Source organism: Xiphophorus couchianus, chromosome 15 (genome assembly GCF_001444195.1).
Source record: "Xiphophorus couchianus chromosome 15, X_couchianus-1.0, whole genome shotgun sequence".
NCBI classification, from domain to species: domain Eukaryota; kingdom Metazoa; phylum Chordata; class Actinopteri; order Cyprinodontiformes; family Poeciliidae; genus Xiphophorus; species Xiphophorus couchianus.
The window spans coordinates 20,161,671-20,181,832 of record NC_040242.1 but is presented as its reverse complement, the minus strand read 5'-3'; the positions used below and the strand labels follow the sequence as shown (position 1 = coordinate 20,181,832).

General features: G+C 40.7%; 1 protein-coding gene and 1 long non-coding RNA gene across 5 annotated transcripts; one reads left to right on the top strand and one right to left on the bottom strand.

Annotated features, from left to right (window-relative positions):
- Nucleotides 1-400: 400 nt before the first annotated feature.
- cnstb (consortin, connexin sorting protein b) lies at nt 401-19,433 on the bottom strand. Of its 4 annotated transcripts, XM_028040650.1 has the most exons (12): nt 19,162-19,433; nt 15,672-15,877; nt 15,405-15,580; nt 14,119-14,228; nt 12,025-12,055; nt 10,238-10,324; nt 10,015-10,126; nt 7,459-7,480; nt 7,289-7,358; nt 5,753-6,021; nt 3,796-3,946; nt 401-3,722 (listed from the first exon to the last, which is right to left on the bottom strand). In XM_028040650.1, the coding sequence occupies exons 3-12, from the start codon at nt 15,490-15,492 to the stop codon at nt 3,514-3,516; spliced, it is 1,149 nt and encodes a 382-aa protein (XP_027896451.1). In that variant the 5' UTR covers nt 15,493-15,580; nt 15,672-15,877; nt 19,162-19,433; the 3' UTR covers nt 401-3,513. The 4 variants fall into 4 exon arrangements, with proteins under 4 accessions (XP_027896451.1, XP_027896450.1, XP_027896452.1 ...); XM_028040649.1 differs by having other exon boundaries at nt 15,405-15,877; XM_028040651.1 differs by having other exon boundaries at nt 15,405-15,877; nt 19,166-19,433.
- On the top strand, nt 18,806-19,388 carry LOC114158787 (uncharacterized). Its single transcript, XR_003598474.1, has 2 exons — nt 18,806-18,998; nt 19,081-19,388. It is a non-coding gene; the product is annotated as an uncharacterized LOC114158787 (long non-coding RNA).
- Nucleotides 19,434-20,162: the final 729 nt, after the last annotated feature.

Below are 20,162 nucleotides of genomic sequence, written 5' to 3'. Positions count from 1 at the left end.
AATCAAATCAAATGTAGGGTCGCACAAAGCTAACAATATAAATTCAATAAAGAATAAAATACCGTACAATAAGGGCTAAATTTCAACATAAATATTCTGCAGTTATCAAACAATGTGATTCAACTTTCTAATTTTGTACTCTTAATGGACTTTTGGGTAGTTATGTTCCCTACATGCTTGTTATGTAGGCGATTGACTTTGATTAGAGGGGGGGAATATTTTAGGATTTACACTAAATCTGATCCAACTTCATTTGGTACCTTGAATGCACTCAGTAGAATCTATGGAGTGCAGTGCCCTCGTGTGGCCAATTCTGTGAATTACACCAAATGAACGTCTTAATTTGTTGGAAATTGTGGAGAATATGCACTTAGGTGATGAACACACACACACACACACCTACTAAACACATATTTGTTTTAATGCTTTACATTTAAAGTGATGTGCTGTCTTAAACCAGGACATTTTTTTATAAAAACACTATTTAAAAAAAACGAGATGAAAACCCAGTGTCCATACTATATCATAACGGACATGATCAGACAGAAATATACAAGAACAACACAAAAATCAAGTATCTTACTTTACACAAATCTGAATTTTGTAAGCGCAGAAGTCAAGGTTGAATTCATTTTAATGAAATGCATGTCTGTCAAGTTATCTGACAGTAGTGTAGCATATTGCTATAAAAAAAATCTTTGCAAGTTTGGAATCAAGATTAGAAAGTTATATGCTCACCCCTCAAGGTGGCGTGTTTCTCATATTTCCCGTTAGTCACGTGAATTTCAGGATGACGGTCATTAACAAGATGGCCGCCATTTTTGACCATTTTATAGTACTTACAACCCTGGTGACCATCTTAAAAATGGCTGCCATGTAGACTTTCTCAGTGGCTAACTTTATTATTTTTTTTTCTTTCAAGAAAAGCAAACCCCACAGGAACGTCTGTGCCAAGTTAGGTTCTTGTTTCATATGTGATCATTACTGCTGCTGCAGGCCTAGCTGCATGATGAACATGAAAACATGAAATAATAACACAGAATCTCCACGTCTGATTGGTGCAGGCCACCAGTGGCGAAGGCAGCGTCTCTGCAAACCCAAACCTCAGTGTGCTGTCGGGGATTCTGTACGACGAACACTCAGCAGTGCATTTTTATGAAGTGAAAAGATAAATATGCATGGTTTTTGAAAATAAGAGCCACTCCCACTGTGAGACATGGTAGAGGCAGCATCATGCTGGGGGAATGTTTTGTTTTCTTCAGCATCAGAGTTGATTACAAGGTAAAAGCTTCATACGTTAGGATGACCTAGTCAAAGTGAAAACCAACATTACATATTCTTTCCAGGCTGACTGAGTTGAGCAATTTTGCAAAGAAGAATGGGGGGAAAAAAGAAATGAAATGTGGAAAAATTTAAAGGGGTGAATAATTTTGTACTGTATTTTCTATACCTATAGCAAAATAAACTGGGCAGATTGTGATTTTAGGAGTAAAGTCAGAACTAAACGCCTTTGATGAGGGAAGCGTGGAGTTCTGAAGTTTTTTAGAAAACTGTAGCTGCTGTCAGAGTTGATCCAAAAGAACAGAATCTGCAGCTTTCCTTTCTTTTCTCATTTAGAAAAGGTGGAAATGATCCAGAGAGAGAGGCAGGCAAAAAAATCAAAATTACACAAAAGCGAGCAAATCTGGTGGGAGAAATAATAAACCTTTAAAAATGACTGAGAAATCGTCAAAGCAGCTTCTCTGAGAAAACATTTAAAGCTAAAGTCACACAGTTACTGCAAGTATGTGGTGAAAAGACAAGACTTCTGCTGTCATGTACATACAGCTGAGGCCGTCCGTAACCTGGTTGCGGAATATTTACAACACCGGTGCATTAAAATGTTTCTCTTCTGAGGTGAAGTGGTCGGTTTGGACAGATGGCGCACCGATTCAAGTTCCAGTGCCTCGCAAAAGCTAACCGTGAAACTTTCCCAGCATTTTGTCCCAGAACAACGAATCTCAACGCATTTTGTTAGTTACGTACGTGACAGGCCTACACATCGGTATGCGATTGTTAAGTGGAAGAAATTTTTTTTTTTTTTTACAAATGTTTACAAACGGTTTTTTTAACAAGAAAAAAATACAAATGAAGAGTGCAGCGTGCATTTGGATTCAGCAGAATTTGGTCTGTCTTTTGTTTCTAGTGACAAGAAGAAAGACGTGGGAAAACATGGTCTGATGAGATGAAGTCGAAATTAATCTAAGAAGAACTAACATTGCACATCTCCATGAACACGCCAACCACATGCCACAACGTGGTGGCGGCGGTATCATGCTAAGGGAGTGATTTATTTTAAGCAAGATGGACGGAGGGAAATCTTGCCATCTGTTAGAGGCTGGAAAAGACTTGCAGTGGAAGGTCACCTTCCAGCAGGAAAATGACATAAACCACAGGAGTCACACTCAAGGCTCAGGGGCCAAATCCGGCCCGCTGTAGCTTTATATGTGGCCCTCTGAACTCCAGAGGAACAGAAGAATAGAAGCTTCAAGATAGCAGTTGTTCAAGATTATTTTATCAATCAAATCAAAGCAGAGTTTGTGATTTTACGAAAAATCAACAAATTCTCCCACACTTCTTTGTGCTAACTCGTAATTTTGAGTTTTTGGCAAATTTTCTGCAAAAATGGTCAAAAACATCAGATTTAAGCGATGCTAACTCCAACCTGCAGGTGGCAGTGTTTCTCACTTCTACTCCTCTGTTGCCTCAGACTTATCTGATGTCAGGTTACAGTTTGGGATCGACGTGGAGAGTGACAAAAAGTCACAGGTACCATCAGACGTAAGCAAAATTCCTTGCCAAATGACTTGAACACAACAAAAACACAAAATCTTACCAAGTATTTTTTTTTTTATAGTTTCTGGTGCAAATATCTTAGAACACTTAAGAAGAGAAAAAAAGCTTCTACAAGTAACTTTTCAGTCAATAATTCCTTAATATTGACTGAAAAAAAAACTGTTGGCAGATTACTTCACTTATAACAAGACATTTTTCCCATGCTTTAAGTAAAATATTCTGCCATTGAAACTAATTTCTAATCAATATTAAGGATTTATTGACTCAAAACACATTTTTATGTCTTGGTGAAAAGTTACTTGTAAGTTATTTTTGTCTTATTTTAAGTGTATAAAGATATTTGCACTACAAACTAGATAGACATACTTTTACAAATAATGTTTCATTTTTCTTCTACCTTACAATTATTCACTATGCTGAAGTTCGTCACATTAACATTAAACGTCTCTGAAGCTAGCAGCTATAACACAATAAAAGCCTGGAAAAGTTCACGGTTGTGAATACTTCTACAAGGCACTGTGTACGTACATGTCCAGTAAACAGTGAGATTCAGACTCTGCAAAACAGCAGCAGCGGGGGTTGACGCTGTTTCCGGAGGTCCAGCCAGGTTTTCCTGTCGCCGCCGGCAACCAGAAGTCTTTTCCATCACGCCCAGAGAGCCTTGAATCCCGGCTGGCCCTAAGTCTGCAGGGGGAGCCACTGTCCGAGGCCTTCCAGGAAACCCCGCGCGTTCGTGACGTAGAAGTCGACGTTCTGAGCGAAGTCGGTGCAGATGTTGGAGTAAGTGTCCACCAGAGTGCAGTAGAACGCAGTCCCGCCTATGCTGATCACCACGGTGACCAGACACAGCAGCAGCAGGATGAGACAGGAGTCTCCTCCGACGTCATCTACGAGGAAAACACAAAAGTTAGAGACCAGAGGTGGCGTGGAGATCTTCAGTTCCGGTTTGTCGTGCCGCACCTTGGTCTACGCCGTCCTCTGGTTCGCTGAAGCGAACTTTGCGTTTGGACGTCTGTTTGTCGGCGGTGGTGGCGGGGCTCGGGGGAGGAAGTCCGTCCAGCGAGGCTCGCCTCCTCTTCAGGATGGACACCAGGCCGTCCGGGGAGGAGCTCTGAAGGAGACGTACACGTCATTTCTCTTCTAACTCTTGAACTCTTCACAGCAACACAAATAGCAGAACAGAGGTCAGATAGCAAAGATCACAAGCAGGGCTTTGACCCCTGCCTGTTACAGCGATCAGCTCTTAAACAGGACAAACAATCCACTGGAAACAAACCGCCAAAACCGGGCCGTCTGTTGAGATTTCTGCCCCCATTTTCCGCGATTGCGAGTGCATCAGTTAATCCGTGAGGTCAGTGTGTCAGCCGGAGGGTAAATATCACAGTGATCGGCAGCCAGTCAGCAGACGCTTTATCAGAGTGTAAGACCTGACCTTTGTTCAGATCCGCGTGGCAACTTGGACCCAAATGGACACAGCCCAAAGCTAAAAGCTCAGCTTATCAACCAGACCATAAATCCATCTGTCTTGTTAATGACCAGGTTATTTCGAGTCTGATTGGATCACTCCCTTCATGAGAGTTTCTTATTTTATTATCATTTCATTAAGGTGTGGTGTTGAGAAGACATAAAGCGAACTAAATGTTAAAAGTAATAAATCAATATATTAATAAAATGCTTCCTTTTTCTTAAAGGAAAAGTGGGAGGAGGTCTGATCTTTACCAGAGTCCAAAATGATTCACTAGAGAAAGTCGTGGGATGTTTGGAGAGCCAACCCCACCGTCACTCTACGGTAGTGGCAGGGTGATGATCTGGAATTGTTTTGAGTTGCAGTACGTTACAGTGACCGAGTCGAACGTGGACTTCCCTGAGTCAAATGGGCACCATGCGGTTTTAGCGCCAAAATGAAGGCTGTCGCTAACCCAGTGGTAGCTCCTGGTCACAGGAAGCTATATTCGTTCTAAAACCAGATACTAATCTGATTAATGACAGGCCAACAGCAGTAACTTAGCAACCAGCACTGGCAAATAAGACGAAGATTAGTACAAAGTGTTAGCTTTGAGAGGCTAGTGGCTAGCATGACAAGGCTGGTTGCTCCCTGGATTGTCTGTTTCTGCTGGTCATTAGCATGGATAGGCTACCATTACTTTTTAAGGCAATGCGTTAGCTATTCTATCTTATGCTAATACTGGCCTATTGTGGGCCAATGCTAGCAGTAGCTAGGATAGGCTGATGCTAAGTCAATGCTAGGATAGCATTAGCAAAAGATAGGCTAATGCTATCATGTTTTAATTTTTATAACATGGGGAAAATGTACTAAGAGTGAAATGATCTGCCAATGGAACTAGTACTTTTTAAAATAAATATTAAGGAATAATTGACTTAAAACAAGCTAATATTTCTCATTGAACAGTTACTTGTAAGTTAGTGTTTTCCTATTTCAAGTGTACAGAGATGTTTCCACTAGAAACTGGACTAAAAATGACTCGGTGTTGTGTTTTTTTGCATTGATGAGAAGGGTCTTCTCAAGCCTGATATGAATTACACAACAGCCGTGATCTTGAACCCATCAGGCTGGAACAGCTCTGACTTCGCCTCAGAGGAAAACCACTCCCAGTCGCCTGGACGCCATGTGTCGGCTCACGGCGGCCAACCCAGGCGGAGGCCGGGGGGATGAGCTCACAGAGGAACCAGGGAAAACATTCATGGGAGCGTGAGGGGAAACAAAAGTCAGGTCAGGACGGTTTGGGGTTTCCAGTTAACCAGAGAACAGGAAGACAGAGACTGACTGACTGGAGGAAAACGGAGAGGAAAAATGTCATGAGGGCGTTTAGGGTTTGTGGATTGTTGCATCTGGAACATTTATCTCAACATTAAGTCACATTTATCAGACGTAGCAGGTGACAAAGTGAACTCTTACGCCTTCAGCGATGGAGAGTTTGGCCAGGTCTTTGTCCGACGCCTGCGCTACTCCGGCCGGCCACTCCACCTTCACCTCCTCTTCCTCCGGTGTGTCCTCGCCGTGCGCCGCATGCTCCTCTGCTTCCACTTCCTGCTCCTCTGCTTCCACTTCCTGCCCTTCCTTGAGGGCCTCTTCCCCTTCGTCCTGCCGCTCTTCCTCTTCCTCCCTCTGTAGTGAGGAAAAGTCTGACTGGGAGATCATGCTCTGGGTGTTCTCAGGCTTGTTGGCTGAAGAGAGACAGAAAAACGCAGAAGAGAATCTCATTTTTTTTTAATAAATCAAACTTCATGTAGCCTAATTTACTAAACTTTTCCTCTATTAGGTCAGTTTGGGTTACCAAATCATTCGAATTTACTAAATGCCAAAAATCTTTGAGAGGTTGAGATCAAATTTGGGACCTCCAGAAGTCTTGTTCATCCTTCGGTATAGCAGAATCGCTATGGAAATGTCCAGCCTTCATCAGGCATAACAATGATTTCTCTGTCTCAGAGAACATGGACGTATTCTGGTGTGAAAATAAGCGTGACAACCCCAGAACAGAAGCAAAAGTCCTTGTGAGGACGCTGGCTGAAGCCTGGTAAGACGGTGTCATTATTCTCAGTGAAGTGAGTCACATACCAACATGGGCTGAAAGGTCGCTCAGAGAGGACGAAGACATTACTTTAACATAAAAAGTCAGACTGCCACGCCCCTTTCTGATGCCGCCCTGGGCAACCGCCCATATAGCCCGTATCGAAAAACGCCACTGTTTCAAAAATAACGCTTAAAAATAACGTTTTATTGTCCCGAACCAAACATGTCAGAAGATTCTCAGTTTTTTTGTGTTCATTTATTTAGGAAGGCTTAAAGGAAGCCATTTTGTTTTATTCATTTATTTCATTTAGAAACGTTCCTCTCCAGTCGTGTCCTATGGAACTTGTGCGACGAGGCGACGGCACGTAATTCGTGCAAGAACGCGAAAAATGTTTAACCTTTGAACTGACGTAGCATCTACAATCCGGAAAGCACGCAGATGGGCAATCCCTACAAAATATTCTATGTTTTTCTCACAAATTACTTTTTTTTTTTTTTTTACGCTTTATAAAGATTTTCAAGTAAATTTATATCAAAGCACACAGACGTTAAGCACCTGCGCATTAACAGATTCTTTAAAAAAAAGTCACAATGTTATGCAAGCAAATGATTTATAAAATGATAAAATAACTAATACATATGTAAATAAATAAAAGACTGAGGCAGAGTTTATGACTGCTCAACTGTCCATCTTATCTGGAAGTTACTTAGGAGGCTGAAAAAAAAGGGACAAATTACATCTTTTTTTTACAGTATTTACAATGTTGTATTTAGAAAAATGTGAAATTAATGTCAAAACTCCTGTGGTCCATTATTTCTGTTATCTACTCTTATCTACAGTGGCTATAAAACTCCATCATATCATCATAATTCCCTTCTGAGCTGACCTGGATTAAGCTGTGACCGTCAGTCCATTCTTACCTTTGCCATGATGAGACTGCAGAGTTTCCGTCCCAATCTGAGTGTCTATAAACGCTGCGTTCAGGTTTTTCTGTTGGAGGAACATAAAAGACAAATTGGTTCCACAAAGAGAAAAAAACAAAAAAAAGAGTTACAAATTCATCAACAGAGAACGGTTTGTCATGTCTGACCTGGTCCGGGCTGAAGGACGGTCTGAGAGACGCCACAGAGACACAGAGACATGGTAGAAAAACAAGAAGAGGGGGGGAAATCAGACAGTTTGCTATGGAACTTATAAAATAATCAACAAGACAACATCTGTTTGTGTGTCAGAGCAACATGGAGCAGCAGCAGCATCCAGACATGCAGCGTCTGTCTGAGTCCAGAGGAAATGACATTTCCTGCTCTGGCCAGGAAGGTTCTCTGCTCTAGGCGGTGTGGCTCTTTGCTCCGGGCGCCGCCTTGTTCCGGGCGGCACACGCAATTATAATTTAAAAAAGCTTCCAAGGGCGTGCCGTGGTGGCGTAGGGGTTAGCGCGACCCGTATTTGGAGGCCTTGAGTCCTCGACGCGGGTTCGACTCCCGGACCCGACAATATTTGCCGCATGTCTTCCTCCCTCTCCTTCCCTGTTTCCTGTCAGCCTGCTATCATATAAGGGACACTAGAGCCCACAAAAGACCCCCTGGAGGGGTAAAAAAAATAAAAAAGCTTCCAAGCATTTCCAAGCAGCAGAGTGTGGACTCCACAGTCTAGACCAGGCATGTCCAAAGTCCGGCCCGGGGGCCAATCACGGCCCGCGGTCAGATTTCATACGGCCTGCAGCTTCGGTTTTATAATGTATTATTTATGGCCCGCCTGCACTGTGAAACAGAATAAATAAATCATAAAACTTGAAACTGTAATTCCTCCTTTCACCAAATGGTGGCAGCACCACTTTAATACTATCAGTCTCTGCCTCCGTGCAGCGAACCGCTCTCCGTTCATTTCTGCCATGGCCACTGCAAAGAAAACGAGTTTACAGTGAGGGCCGCCGCTTTCAAGAGAGATGGGAATTACAATACTTCTTTTCTGAAAATCAAGCCAATTGTGCTTGTCTAATTTGTGAGACGGTTGCTTTGTTTAAGGATTTCAACGTAAAGAGACACTACCAGACTAAACATGCTAACACATACGACAAGCTAACAGGAAGTGACCGTGCTGAAAAAGTGAAGCAGCTCCAAGCTGCACTGGCATCACAACAGCGATTCTTCACGCGGGCCTGTGAGTCAAAAGAAAATACCACCAAAGCAAGCTACGATGTTAATGTTAATAGCTAAACATGGCAAACCTTTTACTGAAGATACATTTATCAAAACTGTGTTATGAAAATGGTGGAGAACATTTTGCCCTGAGAAGAAGCAAGAATTTGAGAAAAATGTTTGCCTGGCAGTAACAGTGTGGCACTGAGAGTTGAGGACATGAAACTGAGTGTTTTGAACGGCAACGTCTGTCACTATCAGCAGTGAAGAGCCAAAAGAACATTTATGCACCTGGATTTATGGCACTTATTTTTATTAAACTCTTGAGTAAGATTTGGTTATGAACCTGTAGATATAGTAAATGACGAGCAAAATTCACTTGTTTTAAGATTTAATAATAACAGACAATTTTGCATTACTTATAACTCCTGTTTAAAATGTTCTTAAGGCAAAGATATTTTTAAACTCATTTAAATTTAAGGTATTTCATACAGTTTGTTCAATGTTATCTGACTCTCCAGATATGAAAGAAAGGCAGAATTTGTGTTTTTAGAGTTGTTCTCATTTGCCTGAGTGGCTTATATTTGTCTTTTTTGTCATTTGAAAAATAAAGATAATTGTGACAATGAAAATTGTGTGTTTGCATGAAACTTTTGTAGTTAAAAAATGTCCAGGGCGTGCCGTGGTGGCGTAGGGCGACCTGTATTTGCCTGCGGCCGTCGCAGGTTCGATTCCCGGACCCGATGACATTTGCCGCATGTCTTCCCCCCTCTCCTTCCCTGTTTCCTGTCAGCCTGCTGTCACATAAGGGACACTAGAGCCCACAAAAGACCCCCTGGAGGGGTAAAAAAAAAAAAATCAAAAAATGTCCGAACAAACTATTGGCCCCCGGGCATCTTCACTTGATCAAATCTGGCCCTCTTTGCAAAAAGTTTGGACACCCCTGGTCTAGACATTGTAAGTTGGCAACGTCTGTATCTGATTCAGGATTCCTAGAATTTATTTATATTTAATTAACAAGCTATCTGGCATTTTTAGTAAGTTTTGATCACCTTCAAATTTGAAACTTGGACTAAATAATTCTGCCATACAAGATTATGAAACACAAAAGGCCACACTTTCATATTTGGAATTGGGGATCATCCGATATGATAATTTGGGCTGATATCGGTATATTAAAGGAAGGACGGTCCGATAACCAATATTTACTGATATTGTATATATATTATGCGTTTCCTCTTCCTGAAATACAAACACAAACAACAGCAAGATGGAAATACAGATCAGTCGGTTATTGTTGTAGTCATTGAACCAATACCGATACGTTAAAAAAATGACAAATATCGTCCGATACGGATGCAGATGCCCATATATCGCACGTCGCTACTTTTTTACTTTGTTGGTCTTCTTGTTTCCTCAGGTGGACCCTCATAGAGAACGCGGGTAGCAGTTGATTACGTAAAAGCAGCGTTGATGCTAAAGGTTTCCTGAAGGCTCCACATGTTTACCGGTGGTGTGTCCTGCAGATGTGGCTCAGCTTCTCAATGTGTTTCCGGCTGACGCTGTCCTCTTCCGGAGGCACCCGGCTCTCACCGTCCTCCTCCTCATTAAACTCACTCTCTGAAAAGTGCAGATGAAATGTCACTTTAATGTTTTTCTAATGAAAACACTGTATTTTGTTTTTTTTAAAGAAGAAACTACAATTTGGAAACCAGCAGATCCATGCAGTACCCCATTTCTCCTGCAGGGTTGTGAGATTAGAGAGCAGGCGTTCATGGTAGAGTTTCTCCAACCGTAGGAACTGAACGGCCCACTGGTCTGATAGAGCACCAGTTAAAGAAAGAGCTACACACAAACACACACACACACACACACATTGGCATTCAGCTACACTCCATCTTTGTTTTAGGTAAGCTTCAGCTCGCTAACTACTAAAACCTGCATGTACAAACAGAATGATAACATAATCGTCTCATAACAATAAACCTTTGATCATAGAAAGAAACAGGAAGTATCTGGTTAACGACGGTAAATGATGTAATTGTTTTTCTTATCTATTTGCATTCACTAGATTGTAGCTATGAGAGTTTGCCATAAACACGTGTTACTTGAAAAACTTTTAGTTTGTAATTTTTTAAGATAAAAAACTTAAAAACGTTTTTTTTCTCTCATCTTCCCTCTGACTTGCTGAGGCCCCCGCAGCGCCCCCTGGTGGTCAGCCACTTTGAAAAACACTGCTGTAGAAAACGCCGAACAAACTTTTGATAGGCAACAAAACGAGAGATGTCTTGATTTAAACTGTTACTAATCAATACATGATGAAATATACTAGAACAATAAACACCAACTGTAAGTTTTGCCAAGAGAATCCAGAAACAATTTGTCATTTATTCTGGAATTCTCACATCACAGGGAGATTTTGGAAACAAAGTAATAACTTAATCATTTATAATTTTGATACTATATCAAGGTGTGGGCATGTTATTTTTGGTTTTCATGGTAAGAATACTAATGCTGGCAGAAGACTGGCAATTAATCTAATAATGATATTTGGCAAATTTCATATTCACAAGTGTAAATTCTTGTCATGTTGACCTTGTTTTTCTTTATTTTACAATTTTTGTTAAGGAAATTGAACTAGATTTATCCACTATTTCCAAGAGTACAAACAAAAGAAACTCTAAACACATTTGAACGTTATCGGTCAACGAATATTTTTTATTCGTAATGTCTGTAATTATATCTGCTTTCTGCTTTTTTGTTTTTGTACCAATATAATTACTGTAGAATCCAGCAGCCCTGGCATTTTTTTTTATATTTTCATATTTTGTGTTCTGTTTCTTAATTTTTCTTTGTACTTGTAAGCAAAGATGTTTTCTCAATTTAAAAAAAAAGAAGAAGAATAGGCCAAACAAATGCTTTGGTAAAAAATGATTTTAAGCCTAACGTCAGCCAATTTGAGTCGTCTAATAAAACATTTTTATAAACGGTAAACGTTCTCCACCGAAACCCTGCACTGCGTCTTGAGATGTTTCTCTCTCTGAATCGTGGATCATCTCTCTCCCCCTATAGGTTACCTCCTCTCTCTGCCTCCTCACGCACAAACCCGTAAACACGACACCGCGTCGCAGAAAAACAGGCTGACAGCTGTTACCGGGGCAACAGCACAAACAGCGTAAGGGGGAAAACTACAACTGCAAGCCAAAAGTGAGGGGAAACACCCAGAGCGTGCGAGGCAAAAAAAAAAAAAAAAAGAGACGGACAAAGATACGATTGAAAGAGATGAAGGACGACAGCAGCAGCTCTTCTGGCTCGCTCATGTTTCATATTTATTAATAATTTACTCTTTGGTAAATCCCTGCTTCTTTCTGGATATCACACTTCTGCGTCTGCAGCGTTTCACACGCCGGGCGGATCGGTCGTGATTCGGTTGAAGGAAAAAAAAAGAAAAGAAAAGAAAAGAGGTGTCACAGTGCATTACTACGACATATGAGGTCATGATGCAGCTTAAAGGATACGGTCCTGCCTCAGTGAGTAGGTCTCTGCAATCTGAAAGAAAAAAAAACGTGAGAGAGAAATTATTCACAGACAGATCACCGTGTCAGTCCAGAGCGTGATCATTTAACGTTAAAGCTTCAACTATATTTTGAGTTGAAGCTGGTTGAGTTGGATTTAGGTTCTCCAGCTGTTTTTGCTTGAACTTCGTCTAATCCTTTTAAAGATACTGATCAAATCTGTGCAAAGCAGAGCATGCGAGACAACCTGAGAGAGAGACAGAGAGTCACATGAATCTGCTTATGGTCCAGATTAAAACGTCTCTGTGGGATTTTCCCCCCCCATCTGAATACTTTTACCTTTATCCACATGACCAGCTCAACACTTTAAAGGGGCAGTATTCTGTGTTTTCTAGTCCCACTGTATCATTTTATAGCGCAATCAAGTAATATGTTAATTTAAGAATGCTGTATTATCAAATACAACTTAAAAGAACTTTGAGTTTGTAATTTAAGGACTCTGTCTCTTTAAGAAGCTCCTGCTCTTTCTGAAACTCTGCCTTCAGGAAGTCATCCTTTTCTTTTAACCCTTTAACAACGCTTTTACCTGTGTTGCACTGAGAAGTAGCTCCTACAATGAGCTCAGCAGGTGAACAGTTCTACCAGGTGTTTGCTAATTGCTGCTGGCTAGTCTGAAGGAGCTGAACTGAGCTACATCCTTGAATGGTCGCTATAAAAGATTTCAAGGATTTTTCAAAAATGCATGAACGCATCAAGGCAACAGGCCAGGCATGTTTTGGTGAGGGAATAACAATATAACATGATGGAAAGTTGATTTTATGTGATACTGCCCCTTTAAAACACACCATACAGCCATGTTGTTGTTTAAACTGACACTTCCATCCACCCCTTCTTCTAATAATTCAGAAATGTTCAAAAAAAAAAGGGAAACATAGACTCAACATTTCACAGTATTTCACATATTCATGGGTGTGTCGTTGGCTGACTTTCTGAAAATCTGGAAAAGAAAAAAAAATTCTTAAGTATTTTGCTCTTGGAACATATTTATTTTAACATATTAAATAGTCGTCTGAACTGAGTATGCAAAAAAAAAAAAAAACAAAATCAACAAAAACCCTGACTACATTCTGTATTAACTAGAGCGCTTTGAATACCTGTTAATATCCCTTAAAATGTCAATATTTCATCCTGTTATAACCACAATCATCAATGGATTTTACATTTGGTTCTTATTTTGTGTAGACCAACAAAAAGTAATGCATAACGATGAAAGAGGATTTAATGTTTCGGTTACAAATCTGTGAAGTGTAGAGTGCATTTGAATTCATCCTCCTTTACTCCAATTTCCATAAATAAAGCAAACAAACTGCATGACTATTTGTTTTATTTCGTATTTTTTGCCCAACTTCACTACGACACACTTCTTTGTGTTGATCTGTCTCATAAAATCCCAATAAAAAAAAAATAAAAACCCTGAGGTTCGTAGATCAAACGGGACGAAATGTTTCAGGGGTGGAAACAAATACTTTAGGAAGGCGTTGTAGCAGTTGTTAAAGTCAGGGTGGTTCAGATAGCTTTTTTGCACTCATTAAATAAACTTTTTTAATGCTTTTTTAATTACTCAGGATATCTGGGTTTTAATTTACTATCAACATTTGTTGGATGATCCGTACATCAGCAGACAAATGTCACACAGTGGACAGCACAAGCTACAGTACTGTTTTTACTGTTATTGTCCATGAATAAAAACACAGATTATTACATTTATTTCATGTCTAATAATCAGATTTAATAAAAGCCATCTGTTGTATTCAATAACAAAGAAAATATACATTTTGTATGCATGACTAACACAGATAAACATCCCATAATTACAAGAGCAGACGAGTCATATGCACCGATGCACCCACACACACACACACACACACACACACACACAATGGCTTTTTTCTGTCCGGCTAAATAAAGACACATTGTATTCCCTCTGGATTCGGAAGAATATGTTCCTCCCTGTTTCTCTGAAACACATGGGCACACACACACGCATGCACACACACACACACAGACACCCGCACACGCCCACGGGAGGACACACACCTGGTGCAGGGATTGCGGCAGCAGAGTGTAGTCGTCACTTTCTCCCAGGGCCTGCAGGGAGGCCAGCAGCTCCAGACTGGGGCTCTGAGCTTCATCTGCGGCGACGCCTCCTAGAAACAAAACAAAACAAAAGAAACGAAAATCAAAAACCAAACCCTGGAATGAATCCATACTGGATGGGTCAGAAACCTGCTGTTCCCATTTTTTGTCAAATCAGATCTGCAAAAAAAGTTGCATTTGTGCCTGTTAAATCAAAGAAAACCCTCAGATTAGAGAAATCTGAGAACAGTTGATCTGGCGCATCAGATCAAATGACAGCGTTAGCTTTATTAGCTCAGTGTTAGCTCAGGCCAGCAGGGTGTGGCGCTCCTCTGGGGCTCAATGCAACTCAGCGCAGCAGACGTTAGAGAAAGCAGACGCAATGCAATGATCCTGTCATAGTAAAATACATTTTAAATAAAAAAATAAATAAAAACAAAACAAAAATTTGTTTTTGTATTTCATTTAGAAAGCAAAATAGCTTAACCCCTCAAAGCTATTTTGCTTCGAAGGGTCTTGTATGTTTTGTGGCTCTAAAGGAATTTTGTTTAGCTGGACTAAAGGCAAAAATGACACTCAGGGTTGGACAGATTAGTGAACCATTCAGCTTCTACACACCACAAATCTGGAATAGACTTCCAGACAACTGCAAAGTTCCTTTTAAATCGTGGCTAAAAACCAAACCGTTTACAGTTCCCTTTGTTTCCTAGTACACAGATCCATATATTTAATGTATATTTACTTGAATATTCTGAGGATGGCATTTAACAAAATATAAAGTTTACTGTCTCATAATTGGTTACTGTATTGTGTTTTTTTTCTGGTGTAAAGTTTGAACTGTCTTGTTGCTCCAATGTGCTACACACATAGTCTTGACATGGTCCCTCTTCCAGTTCAAAGAAAATTTTAAACTAGTAGAAGTTACCGTGACAACCTCTGCTCTGTTTTCTTCATGACATCTGGCATTTAAACTTCTTCCAAAACTAAAATTTTATTACCTCCCTAAGTTGTTTTTTTTTTTTGCCAAAATATGGTTTAGGTAACAAAAACAAAATCTCTTTTGGCATAGATTTGCTTCGGCCGTTATTTAAAGAGTTATTTTTAAGTTCACCCTGTAACTGCTCTGCACCATTTTTTATATATATATATTTTTTTTAAATACTCAAACATAAAATTGAAATCTGCATTCCTTGAAGCCTTGAAGCATAAAAAACTCTCCCTCGGTTAACAACGAGGCCGTGTTTTACCTGTAGCGCTGCTGACCAACGCTGCGTCGTCTTTCCCAGTGACCCCGCCTCCAGAACCTCTGGGTGGAACAGCGTTTTTGTTCCCCATCCCGTGCGCCGCGGCCAGAGTTTGCCCTTAAAGTTCCTAAAGTTGCTGAGAGAACCCGTTCCAGGCAGGTTCCCTTCGTTTCAGTCCCCTTGGGAAAACATGAACTGCTCTGAGTTTATCGGAACACTTCCTCAGAGCAGAGATAAGGAAATTACTTTGGAAAATTTACTCTGCCATACAGTCCATGGGAGCAGGAGGGAGGGGGCAGATTTAAGCGGCGCTCCAATGATCCACGGTGGACGGGGTGTGTATTTAATCTTGCACCGGCTCTCCTAGGTGGCCAGAAGAACAAAGGGAAACTGAAATGTTCATAAATGTGGCGCTGAGGCCAACTCCAGCTGGATTTCTGACTTCCTCTTCGCTTGAATTCCTTCCACCAGTCGTCCTGTCAAAACAAAAGACAGAAAAGACACGTATTTAAAAAAAAAACAGAACAACACATGTGGACTGAGCCCTCTGATCTAGAGGAAGAATCACTGGTGGAGTGGTCATTATGTCATCGACTTGATGGGTTCAGCAGTGAAGTAGAGCAACTGTAGTGTCAATGCACAGACAAATCTGTGTTTGCTATTAATTATTTATGACCGCTTCGTTGATCTGAAATGACAGCTTTGGAATAAGAAATGAACTGCGAAGGCCTTATTAAGGGAACGAATATCCAATAAATGGATAAACTGCACACAGGACTATTGTTTGACTTAGACAACAAGGATTGGCTTTTGATCTGAGCCAAATGGGCGGTAGCTCAGGGCGGCATTAGAAAGGGAATCAAGCCATCAACAGGTCAAAAATAAAACATTAATCTGAGAAGCAGCCGACAGAAGTAATCAGAAATAAATAATGCACATTAATGACTCAGGGGCAATGAATATAGATGTCAGTTTGAATTTGTAGGTTTTCTCTGTAGGGAATTTAAAAAAACTTGTGTTGTTTTGCTTCCACAATCATAGACCACCTAGAGTTGTGTGCATCACACTAAATCTCACAATTTCCAGGAAAATACATTGAAGTTTGTGGCTGTGAGATGATGAAATATAGAACATTTCAAATACTGTTAACATGTTTGCAATTTTTTTATATCAAACAAGGCTTAAAAGAAATCTGACTTTGTAATTCAATCCCTGGAAATTTAAGGCCTCTGTCTCTTTAAGAAGCTCCTGCTCTTTCTGAAACTCTGCATTCAATAAGTTATGACAACATGGCTCCTCTATTAACCCTTTCACAACATTTTTACCAGAGTTTCACTGAGAAGTAGCTCCTATAATGAGCTCAGCAGGGGTGCAGGTGTTGCTAATTGCTGCTGACTAGTCTGAAGGAGCTGAGTGGGGGAGGAGCTGGGCTTTGAAGGCAGGGTTAGGCCCACCCAGGTGTTTTGCAGACCTGAATGGTAGCCACAGGAGATTAAAGGATTTCTAAAACATGCATAAGAGAATCATAGCAACACTCCAGTTGTGTTTGTGATGAGACAATAACATTATAACATGGCGGACGGCTCAAAAAAGCCAATCTCACCTGATACTTTTACCTGCATGTTTAGACACACAAGCTAACAAAAACTAGAACATCGTCCCATTTTTGGCTTACTATGCAGGACAATAACAGTTCTGCTGCACATATGAACATTTCTGCCTCATGTAGCTTATATTTTCAGCCTGAGGTCTGAGGACATGAAATCTGTGCGATGCTCACGCAGCCTGTTAGCTGTCATGGGAAAGTTATGGACTCTGCGACATGGAACGCGACATAAAGTACAAACGCCAGCAGCCGGGTCTGACTCACAGGGTTTGCAGCTTTGGAGCTGAGAATGATGCAGTGGAGGCTTAAAAGATGAAGTTCTGTGTGAATCACAGCGTGACATTTCTGGGTTTGCTTCAACAGATTCTATTTTGCTTCTTAGAAATGTATTAAAGCCATGAGCTAACTACTGTTTTTAATCCAATGCTCTTGTTTTTCTGCCACATCACCAGAGAGAATTTGGAGGAAACCAATTGCCTGAGAAAAGTAATTATGTTCTCCATTTCTAGGACATTATGATGTGAGGGAGCCGCTTCCCTCCTCTCTAGACTAACTGTTGGCTTTCGCCACTCCAGAAATGCACCCGTCTACTGAAAGAAGGAGAACGAATCCACACCTAAGTTATTCAGCAACACAATGATCATAGCAACACCAGCAAGATCGGAATTGCTCAAAAAATGAGAAGATTTTGGAGTGGCCTTGTCAAAGTCCAGACTGCAATTTGATTGAAATGCGGAGACATGACATTGTCAATGCTCAAAGCCGATGATTTGAAACAATTTTGTAAATAGGAGCGGGCCAAAACTTCTTCAGAGTGATGAGTAGGAATAATTGCCAGTCAGCACAAACACTTGATGGTAGCTGTTGTTGCCAGGAAGGTCAGAATCAGTTACTGGGTTAGTGGGGCAACTGCTTTTTCTGAAGTCCTTCCAATGGCTCTCTGTAGCTCGGAGAAAAGACTTGGTGTTATTTATAAATCACTCAATAGTTTAGCAACAAAATATGTTAAAGATATATTGTCGTTGAATCAGCCTTCCAGACCTCTCAGGTTTTCTCAGGTCTGCACTGCATCCCCAAAACCAAACATGGAGAAGCAGCATTATGTTTTTATAAAAACTCATTGATTTTTCATCTTTCTGCTGAAACTCAAGTGTTTCAGCAGAAAACTGGTGAACCACTGAGTTTCCTTAAATCAGAGGTAGAAATCCATTTGTTTAGAGCTGCCTTTGACTAAAAACATAGATCTAGTCTGGATTACAACTTTTTATTACTTAAGCATAATGTTTTGGGGCCTTTTGTGTTTATTATGTAAAACAGTTTGAATTACCTTGGTTATGAACTATGTTATACAAAGCTTGGCTAGCTCAGGGTTGTCCTAGCTTGTTCTTTAGCTAGAAAACCGGCTTCTGTTCATGTTGAAAAACAAGACCAGACATCAATGTGTGCTTCCATTTGACATAACTGATTATTTAATAGAATTTAATATAATAAATAACTTTATATGACGAAGCCAGGACAAAAAACTAGCTGTAATTAATGTTTGCTGATGTATTTTGATTTGAGATGCCACAAATTTAGCTGAATAAACCACCACATACTATCTCTGGAGGCCAAACTACCACAAATTTGCATTCATACCATAAAAGTGAAATATTTCCAGATCAGTTTAGGAACCTGGGAAAGTCTTCCCGACTCTTCCCGCCGTATTATCTGGACATTTTATCCTAATGTCCCTTTTAGAGGAGCTTAAAGAGTCAGCTTCACTCAGCTGAGCTAAAGTGCAGGTGGCTCCCGGGGTGTGCGCGTGCACGTGCACGTGTCTCTGACACAACTGCAGCTCGCGCTCCCCCGGTTTTAACGACTGTTTACAGACGAGCCTGTCAGTCTGGACCAAATGTGCTCTATATCATCCGACATGAACGCTAGAAACTGACCTTAAAGGACAGAACAGACCTTCGCATTCTTATGTCAGCATCATTAACGAGACTAAAGTAGGTTACAGAGTTTAAAGCGGACCGTCTCCGTTATGACTGCTGGCATAATCCCCACTTCCTGTTACTGTACCCCAAACAGCCACGGTACTGGTCTACGCCAGTGTCTGGTCTTTAGGACAGAGAACACGGGCTGTGAGGATGGATGGAGGGCTGCACTCACTCACTGCTGGATGGTGCCTCTCGGTTGGCCGTATGTCCAAACATCAACGCCCTGGATCAGCGGCGCGGCGTTCCCTCTCCTCTACCCGCGGCTGAATCCGGTCAAACTTCCGTCTGTGTCACGCACTCTTCCAGCCTGCTTGTTTTCGCTTCTATGTGGGGATTTTTTTCCCCCCTGCTTCTTCTCACCGCAAACACATATATAAATAAATATACCCATCTCCCCAACAGGAGCTGGTTATTTATTTCATTCTGCGTGCGTCCGATGCTGCCATCTTCTGGCAGATGTGGCCCTCTGGCCCCTGGTGGTGTCGGTGCTTACATAACGACAGATGAAGCGTTGAGGAAATAAAACAGGGCAGAGGGTTACAGGGGAAACGGCAAAATGGGACCTGCACCGTATTGTTCCATTACATAATCAGAAAACAGCACATTTATGTTCATTAGCCAGATCACTGCAATATATTTATAGGTTTTTATTCTGAATTATTTTCAGTATCCTACTCGCAAATGTACACTCCAAAAACGCGATTGGTTTTTCATATGGGCATTTTGAAAATGTACACCAGATAAAGTAATCATAATTAAAACTAGAAAATTTCTGAAAAAATTTAAAAGGGGCCTGCCAAAGTTCTGATGCTAACAATTAGCATAAATGCTAAAATAAGCCACAATGTATTCAGTAGCATGTGGAGAGTCACAAGCATGTTGAGCAACATGGACTTACTCTATTGAGTATGTTAAAATTAGTGTATAAGCTAAAATTAGCTAAAATACGAATGTTAGCCTAATGCTGCCAGTGGCATATGGGCTATAACCAGCATGTTGTCATACATTGACTTTCTCCGTTCAGTGTGCTAAACATGGCTAATAAATAAACAAATGGCTAAATAGCCATTTGTTTTATTTTTTCTTTTTTCTTTTTCTTTTATTTTAGGAAAAAGGCTACTGCTAATGTGGGTGGGGGGCAGTGCACTGCTAATGTTTGTGCTAATGTTAATG